We start from the raw sequence: 9887 nt of genomic DNA, 5'->3' as shown, positions 1-9887 counted from the left end.
TGATTCAATGTTGTCTGACTCCTTCATGTTCAAGTTTTCAAAATCCTTTATCAGCAATTGTAGTTTTGCTGTCTTCACTCTCTCCATGCCTTGATAGGCTGTCTTGAGGGTTTGCCATGCTTCATTTGATGTTTTAGCTACTGCTATCCTTGGAAATATACTCTGGTCTACTGCTAGATGCAACAATAAAATGGCCTTTGCATCCTTCTTCCTATTGCTCTTCAGGAGATCTCTCTCTCCCTGAGTTAATGCATTGAACTCAGTATCATCTGCTAGTTCTTCAAAACCTTCCTCAACTATTTCCCATAAATCTTGAGAGGCAAACAGGGCTCTCATAGTTATTGACCAGTAGTCATAGTTCTTCCCATTAAACTGTGGGAGCTGGGTGTTAAACATACCCATACCAGTGCTTGTGCTAGCCATTCCTTGACTGTGTATGTTTAAAAACAACTGACTGTTTCTTCAGCAACACAAAAAAAACTTTTGAAATACCTGAATCCTTTGATGTCTGAGTCTTCTGTCTGCCTGAGAAGTTTTGCTGCAGCAACAACCTTCTCCCTTCAGCTTCTTTAACTTCTTTAAAGAGCCTGGTCCTGCTCTGATACCACTGTTGGGTATTTTTAATGGGGAAAATACCAAAAACCAAGATTCAATCACACAGAGGCAATGCTCTGTTTTACCTCCACAGGATCTTTTTGTGCACAGAGGAGCTTAAAAAAAATTTCACAGAGAAACAGAGTAATTCACCACCATAAAAAAACATTTCTGAGAATTTACTGAACTGGGTTTACTGCTGTAAATCCCCTTTTACATTCACTGCTGTAACAAAAACTTTACTGCTGTAATTTAAAAATTTACATATGTTTACTGCTGTAAAAGAAATTTACACAGGCTTACAAAAATCGCTCCACCATTTCCTTTATGCACTGCTGTGCAAAACCACACATGGTTTTTGCTATTCCTCTGTTTTACAATGCCTCACAAAACATTACCAAATACATTTGTGCAGTGCTGTGCATACATCCTGGTTCTCTCTCGCTGCTGCGAACACTTACATATCTCCCATATGCCATAAAAAAAAAACCACGAGCATATGTTATATGTTTCATTACAAAAATGGTCAACGCAATTAAAACAAAATACAACATATTTTTACGAACATTAATACATGCCGTATATAAGAAACATATATAAAAATATGTATTAAAACGTGCCCATACTCATATTAAAAAGGGCCACCAAAATCTTCGTACCACCATTAAATTCCAAGACATTTCTTCCACGACAGTCAAACTCAAAGACTTAATCCACGCAAGCCTTTTAATGCACCTCGCATGCAACGTTGATTGATCAACGGTGGAGGGCGATGGAGTAAATCCGACGGTGGACAACAATATCGGAAGGCACTTTGCTGCTGAGCTTTACCTCCCGATATGTGATGCTGATGTCAGGTGAGAGCCACATGTCTTCACCAAATAGCATCGGAGCCAAGAATACGGAAACAACCTTTCGTTGGATGGCGGTGCAATATCCCTTGGCGGTTTTATGGTTTCGTTCGGTGGTTTTGGGCTGCATACGTAGGCAGCGTTGAAATTACTATTTCAACAAATCAAAGGGCGGGACAGATGGCTAAATAAATTATATTTAAATTTAACAAGTTATTTTTGGTTTCAAACCGAGAAACTATTTAATTAAATGATGTATTACATGAAGAATATTTTTTTAAAATCAAATTTCCTTTACTCATTTATTTTAATAAATTATTTGTGATTTCACACCGAAAAACTATTTAATTAAATGATGTATTCCCTGAAAAATATTCTTTTGAAACCGAATCTCCTTTACTCATTTACTGTAAACCCAAAATTCAGCTGAATTCCAAGATAACAACACTTAATTATCCCTAATTAAATTAAAATTAAAAGAACCTATCAATGATATAATTAAGATATCACTCTTGATCATCACACAAAATTTTGGTAAAAAATTTCGAAACGTCATTTCATTAGAAAGTCAAGAATCACAGTAACCAATTCAAGGAACCATCCATATTGTTGATCATTTCAATGCTTACAAATAGCCATATGCACCCTTTTCTAATCCTGCCTTCGATGTTCGAATATTGCGCGTTTTAAAAAAAATTGCAACTATCTCAAAGATGGGTTGCCGCACACGGAAAGGTCTGGTGGCTGTCAGCGTGTTGTTTCATTTACTCCCTGTCATTGCTCAACCAGGTGATTAATTCTATCTTTGTAGACAATTATCCTGGACGCTCTCAATGCAGGGATTTCTTCAGTTTCTTTAATTTTCGAATTATACATGAATCCTGTGTTTTTATAATATGTTCATTGAGGGTTTCATGTTTATATGCTGCTTTGTTTGACAAGTTATCCTTTGAGCTCTCAGGATTTCTGAGCATAAGTTGCGGAGGTAATACAACTCACACTGGCAAAAACAACATAACATGGGTTAGTGATGCTAATTACATAGACGTCGGTGTGCCAGCAGACATAGGGAACGCCACCCTGGCAGCCCTAGGATCCTACTTGCAAACTCTACGGTTTTTTCCAAAGCCTCTCAGAAAGTCTTGCTATCGTTTGCCTCTGGTTCCCAATCTGCCTTACCTCGTGAGGTTATGGTTTGCTATTGGAAATTACTCTGGATTACAAAATTTGTCAAACTTCACCTTTGCTTTCTCTATCGAGACACTGGGTATGTTGGCTGTGCAAAATATAGGACCTAGAAACCTGAGAGAATCTCCTCCAATCTATTATGAAGAAGTATTGGTTAGTTCTGGCAGAGTGTTGTATACCTGCCTGATCCGAACCTCGGACGCTAATGATCCCTTTATCTCTGCTCTCGAGTTGAGGGCCCTCCGGCATGGCATGTATCAACACGCTAAGCCACGAACAATGTTGAATTTAGAAGCGAGAGTTGATCTTGGTGGTCAATTGTCTGTCAGGTAAACCTTTTGAAATCGGTATGTTTTGGGTACGGAAATGTAAGCGCAATAAGTTTTAGGTGCCATATATGCGGAGGAGATTGTTACTGCTGTTTTATTCTACAAGTGGGATACTCTTTTCTGTAGTCTGAATAACTTTGCATGATGAAGCAGGTATCCTCAAGACGAGTTCGACCGCTTGTGGACACCATTAAAGGGAGCTTTATGCCAAAATGCTTTTGGTGCAAAGCTTGAAAGTTCTAAACAGTCCATTTCAGCATACAATACCCAAAATAATCCTCCATCTATTGTGATGCAAACAGCCTGTGCAACGACCAATGGCTCCATGGTCATAAATCTAGCGGGAGGAAAATACGAGGGTCAGCAAACATTGTTGCTGCTCTATTTTGCAGATATCGAGCCGGCTCATATGACCTTTTCCGTTTGGATAAATGGCCAACCACGTTCTAATAATATTACTCTGGCGCGAAATTATTCTGCCTTGCAAAGAGAATTTCTGGAGAGCGGCACACAAGCGATAACTGTGATACTTTCGCCCTTGACTAATTCAGCTGGTGTCATACTCAATGCTTTAGAGTATTACACGATTATTCCAACTCAACCGGCAACATATTCGAAAGATAGTGAGTGCACTTTACTCGTAAAAGAATAATCCTTCATGTTGAAATTCCTCATGCTAAGTCTAACGAATTCGTGTTGTCTGCAGTTGAAGCTCTCGAGGCTCTTAAAACAAGGTTTGGCGTAACAGATTGGATTTCCGATCCTTGCTATTTGATCGAGTGGAAAGGAATTGTCTGTGACAACAGCTCTTCGTCCGTCAGAATTTCAGAAATGTAAATTTAATTGTTTACTTTCATTATTTATATTTGAAGCTGTAAAACTGACCAAACTTATCGGTGATAATATAAGAGGCTAAGAGAATTTTGTGTTGACAGCAATTTGTCAGGATGGAACCTAACAGGACCGGTACCTGATACTCTTGGAGAATTGACTGCATTAGTCAGTTTGTAAGTAAAATTACATGATACTCATTGTGTATCGGTAACGGCAAATATTATCCACCTCTGAAAAAACTGTTAGCCATTAAAAAGCGCTTCAAATGCTTGGCGAATTTTAATCTTGTAGGAAATCCAACCTTTTCGAAATTAGTGATAGAAAATAGTCTCGATATTTACGCCAGTTCTTCATAACTTCCCAAATGCGATATAAAGTAATCTATGATGTAAAGCGCTTCTCAAGTAAGTGATGATGCAACGGGCACCTCATCCATTCGTGTTACCATTGCCAGGTCACTTGAGAACAACCATCTGACTGGATCGTTGCCGGATTTCTCCAATTTAAGCAAGTTGGAGAGACTGTAAGTTTCTTGTCAATATAAGCCACGCGTTTTCACAAAACCATACCTATCTTCATTTTAATTACAAAAACTACAAACCATTATTTCGCTTATTGTGCAGACATCTACAAAACAACAACTTGACCGGTAGTGTTCCCGACTGGCTCTGTGGACTCGAAAATCTTCAAGAGTTGTACGCCTCTTTCGTCCTTTTATTTAAAATTTGCAGTAAAATCATATAGCAATCTCTTTTTTTTCTTTTTGGTCATTGCCCCAGGTTTATATAATATACAAAACAATACTTTGACAGGTTTATAGAGAACAATAGTTTCGGTGGCGTAATTCCTTGCAATCTTTTCAACAAGCATTCACTGAAATTCAGGTAATTATTTATTTCTTTACTGCGTGTATTCAACCACAGATTCCAATTCTATTATATGCAAGTTAAGAATTATCTTCATGTTTACTTTGCTATCAATGAAACGAATGCCGGAGACAGTAATGAAACTCAATCCATTTGATGGAAACACTCGTTCGTTTCACGTGTTCCAGATACTCTGGGAACCGCAACCTACATATCCCGTCGAATCCAAACAAGAACAGATGGGGGCTTTTGCTTGGAATAATACTATGTGTAAGTCTAGTCATCGGGTTGGTGTTGATAGCAATTATTGTTGTGCGTCACAAGAAATTGAAGAGAAAACAGAGCAGCAGCGTGGAAAAGGATTCAAAAGATGCCCTGGACGAAGGTCAGGAAAAATCCTGAATTTTAGTATTACTAATAGTAGGATTGCCCCTGGAATTTAGTAACATTTGACTCTAACTTCGTTGCGATGGATAAATTGCAGACACCTCATCATTCGTAATGCCAAATACGGCAAAGTCCCGCGCGTTTACTCTAGAAGAGATAACGGAAGCCACACAAAACTTTAGTCAGAAGATTGGGGAAGGGGGTTTTGGATCGGTTTTCCTGGGTAAATTGCAGCATGGAAAGGAGATAGCTGTGAAAGTGCTCTCCTTGTTTTCCAAGCAAGGGGTTCAGGAATTCCTGAATGAGGTAGCTGGCATGTGATACGGTTCAATTTTTGGATCCAAGCTAATAATGTCGAATAAAATTGACCGGTGTTCTCATTAGTAACCAGAAAAAATATAAATTATTTATATGTGCTTTTGAAGTTGATGTGATGGCTTTTCTTGATGATCAGGTTGATCTTCTTTCTAAAATCCATCACAAGAACTTGGTGTCTCTACTCGGCTACTGTAAGGAATCAAGAGAGCTTATGCTTGTCTATGAGTACATGTCTGGAGGGTCCCTAAAAGACCACCTCTATGGTAAATATTTTGCACCAGGACATGTTTAATTGAGTTGGTGGATATTAGATTATTATATATGCTAAGCAGCTAAAACTTATATGCCTTTTTGTTTAATTGCCAGGCCCTTTAGCAACTCTTTCTCCGATAAATTGGATAGCTAGGCTCAAAATAGCTTTAGATGCAGCAGAGGGTAACTCTTTTCTGTCATTTCATTACATGATATATCGCTTGTGACATAAACGCTCGTTAGCATTATCTATTTATTAGCATATTTTCTTAGCTTATTTCTGATCTCACCCACCTGCGATTTCTGTTTGAAGGACTGGAATACCTCCATTTAGGTTGCACCACAAGGATAATTCACAGGGATATCAAGAGCGCCAACATCCTTCTAGACAAAAAATTCAATGGAAAACTGGCCGATTTTGGCCTTTCCAGAATGACAATCGATGGGGAGGCTTCTCATGTTACCACTACAGTGAAAGGAACCTTAGGATACCTGGATCCAGAGTATATTAAACATACAAGTCTTTGCAATATTCGTGAGGCTTAAGCAATTAGATTTAATACCAATAAAAGAAGTAATTTATTTTTGCTTATTCTCCGTCAATGACTTTTTTATGGGATTTTTTACAGGTATTTTAGCACTCAAATGTTGACGGAGAAGAGTGATGTGTATAGTTTTGGAGTGGTTTTGCTGGAGATGATTTGCGGTAGACAGCCCATAGACGCAAATCTACCTGAAGAGCAACTAAACCTTATTCGATGGGTAGGAAATCTGATTAACAAATACCACTTTTAAACTACGCAACCACATAATTTAACATGGATTTCCGAATAAAATTTTGTGTTGTATGCTCTTCTGCACACTAACAATGATAGTTATTCCTGTATTGATTACAGGTGACACCGTATGTGGAGATGGATGAAAATCCTGGCAAAATGGTGGAAATCGTAGACAAGAGGTTGGGTAGAAATTACGACATCGAATCCATCACTGTCGTTGCCAAGTTAGCGATCCGATCTGTTCAGGCCGACCCATCCTCTAGACCGAGCGTCCATGAGATAGTGGCAGAGCTCAAGAAGGCTATCAAGCTTGAGAAGGATAAGGTTGCTCCAATTTCGGATATCGGTATCGAATATGGAGATTTAGATGTCAGCCTGACCAGTTTATCTGTAGACTCCAGTGTACCGAAGGAAATGGATTCGACTGAAAGCAGCTCCAACAAGTTCTCTACATTATCTCAAGGACGATAGTTAAGTGATGGATGGCAATGGCATATATAAGTGTCATTAAGTTAATCGTTAAGTTCAGTTAATGCTCAATAGAAAATATTGAAATGCAGTAAACCAATTATCTATTAGTGATAGAATATAAATAAATGACCACGCTGAGTCACGTCAAGTCGAAAGACACTCTGTTTTCACTATGTCCCTATGTAAAATTAATTTTTTTTCAATACGCTGGAGAAGTTAGTCGCTACTTATTCCATGTCTGTATGGATGTATACATATTTATTGTGAGTGAATATATATGCTTTGAAATGCTATTTTACTAGCGATTGATATATTTTATTGTTTACTCATTATATATGTTTATTCTTTAATCATTAATGTAATTCTTTCGTATTTCTTAATTAAATTAGGAAAGTGACTAGATGTATTGCTTTATTATTATTAGTGTAGGTCTATGTTTATGTTTTTAAAGTTGATTTATTGTTTACTCATTATATATGTATATTATTTAATCATTACCGTATTGTTTAATAATTAAATTAAGAAAGTGATTAGATGTATTGCTTTATTATTAATGTAGGTCTATGTTTATGTTTTTAAAGTTGAATTGTTGTTTACTCATTATATTTGTATATTATTTAATCATTACTGTATTGTTTAATAATTAAATTAAGAAAGTGACTAGATGTATTGCTTTGTTATTAATGTAGGTCTATGTTTATGTTTTTAAAGTTGATTTGTTGTTTACTCATTATATATGTATATTATTTAATCATTACTGTATTGTTTAATAATTGTGTTGTATTTTTAATCCAATTAAGAAAGTGACTATGTATATTGCTTTCTTATTAATGTAGGTTTATGTTTATGTTCATGTTTTAGCATTCAGTCATATGTTACAATTTCGCAAGTGACTATGTATATTGCTTTATTATTAATGTAGGTTTATGTTTATGTTTTATGATTCGGTCGTAGGTTACAATTTCACATTTACATATTTTGTATAGGTTATTTACTCTTCAAACATACGAATTATCCTTTCATTTTATTATCTATATTTTTAAGTGATGTTTTATTAGTCATTGATCTCTATATTGATTATAATGTACTATTTATGTATTTTTCTTCTGACTTATGTTCCTTAATCTAAGAAAGAGATATTAATATATGTTTATAATAATATTTTTTTAAAATGATTTGATAAAAGTTTTTATATATATAATTAAAAAATATTAGTTAATATATTTATAAGCATAATATTTTATTATTATGAAATAGTAAATTAAATACCAACTCAATGTTATTGGGTGTTATTCATTGTCACAAAAGTGATTGTATATAATATTGTTACACACACTAATCAACTTGGTTGTGTGTACATATCCTTTGATGCATTGAATGACTATGAACAAAGATATGATGATACGTCATCCAACTGATTACGATATAATGATACATTACTCTAAATGTATAATATGATATAATGATACTTTACCTTAATATTGAATGTAAGTCCTTATACCAAATCAGTGTAATTTCTCACTACCACGTGTGACATTCTCTCGTTAATATTTCTCGCATTGTAAATAATTATAATTATTTAAATAGCTGAGAGAGGGAAACAAATTCCATTGCTTGAGGAAGGAGATTGCTTGAGGGAATTGTCGTTTTAAAAATATTAGTCCTAGTTGTTTGAGTGGTTTTAAAAGGATTGAATGTGCCATAAATTAACTAAAAGAGGAAGGGACAAGCCTAGGTGTCCTTTAGCTCCAACAACAAGCAAGAAGAGGAGAACACTTAAAGGTAACATGGGCTATGCTGTCATGGGAGGTTGACTGGTGTGTTATGATGGAGAATGATTGACGATTGGTTGGTTCAAGGGGAGGACTTTTGTTGACACTCTCTCACTCATGCATGAGGGGAGGCATATATAGAGAGAACAATTTCTCTAAGAGCATACAAAAGCAGCGAAAGAAAGTGCGCAAAGAATGTTGTATTAAGAATAAGAGAAATACCTAAAAGGGTGGAGGTGAGAATGCAGAGAAGGTAGCAACAAAAATTCATTATTTTTAAGTGTTATAGAGATTAAAAACCAGTTGAAGAATCCTCCTAGAGGCTTACTATGTCAAAGAATTATAGAAAGCAGTGACTTTCGTTAAGGTTAAAGAACAACTACAAGCTTGTGGATTTATGAACCACTGGCTTGGAGAGAAGCACCCAAGTATTTGGGGAGTTGATGAAGCACGAGGTGATGTGAACATTAATGTTTTTTCTCACCGACATATTATCTAGTAAGATAGATTTTGTGGTCCTATGGTGGTTTATCCACTAATGAACCTTCCTTTTTTGTGGGCTCTCTTCTCTTGAAAGTGAGTTGAACTCCCTCTATATTAGCATCTTGGCATGCATGTTTATTATGTATAAACTTTCTGAAAAGACTAAGCAGAATTTTGTGTAGTTGGGGGATGAAGGAAAATTGACCTTATGATATCTTGTTTTAGTTGTTTATTTGTTGAAATTTTCCCTCAGAAAGCACTCCTCAAGCTTCATCTTAGGGGTCACAACAACAAGTAATAATCGTTGTAGCTCATCTATAGTTAGGTGGATATTTGAAGTCCTATTATCAGTTGCAAACTTATTTTCTACATGAGATAAGTATTTATTCATGCTCCTTATGTTTGAAAGACATGTATAAGTGCATGGTAATGGATCAATGGTCCTACGGATATTAACGAATGTAAATTCCTACTTGTTAATGGATATTTGATTTCCTATATGCATGTCTAAAAAGATGGTTAAATTCTTGTAAGTGTTGTGTGAGCATAAATTTTTATGTTACTTTCACAAAATTGACGAATACGGTTTGCTAGATTGCTTGTTAATTATTTTCATTGTGTATGTGGTCTAACTGGTTATAAGAAATGTGTTTATTCAATGTAAGGGAGTTGTTCAAGTTCCCTATGATTGTAAATAAAATCCCATGAATGCACATTGACTGAGTGTATATTTTAGGGCATCCTATTTCTCCAAGTTCCATCA

At 35.8% G+C, this 9887-nt stretch overlaps 1 protein-coding gene across 1 annotated transcript; it reads left to right on the top strand.

The window, feature by feature from the left end:
• Window positions 1–2158: 2158 nt before the first annotated feature.
• Window positions 2159–7164, top strand: LOC149188207 (putative LRR receptor-like serine/threonine-protein kinase At5g48740). Its single transcript, XM_089409892.1, has 15 exons — window positions 2159–2234; window positions 2407–2962; window positions 3116–3585; window positions 3669–3795; window positions 3898–3969; window positions 4251–4319; window positions 4420–4491; window positions 4609–4680; window positions 4851–5047; window positions 5147–5355; window positions 5504–5630; window positions 5734–5802; window positions 5933–6122; window positions 6249–6381; window positions 6516–7164. The coding sequence occupies exons 1-15, from the start codon at window positions 2159–2161 to the stop codon at window positions 6867–6869; spliced, it is 2793 nt and encodes a 930-aa protein (XP_089266018.1). The 3' UTR covers window positions 6870–7164.
• The last annotated feature ends 2723 nt before the right edge of the window (window positions 7165–9887 follow it).

Source organism: Pinus tabuliformis, chromosome 3_1 (genome assembly GCF_031772625.1).
Source record: "Pinus tabuliformis cultivar Carrire ecotype Pingquan chromosome 3_1, CPIR1, whole genome shotgun sequence".
Taxonomy (NCBI): Eukaryota; Viridiplantae; Streptophyta; class Pinopsida; order Pinales; family Pinaceae; genus Pinus; species Pinus tabuliformis.
The sequence above is the reverse complement of the archived record's forward strand: the minus strand, read 5'-3'. Positions and strand labels throughout refer to the sequence as shown.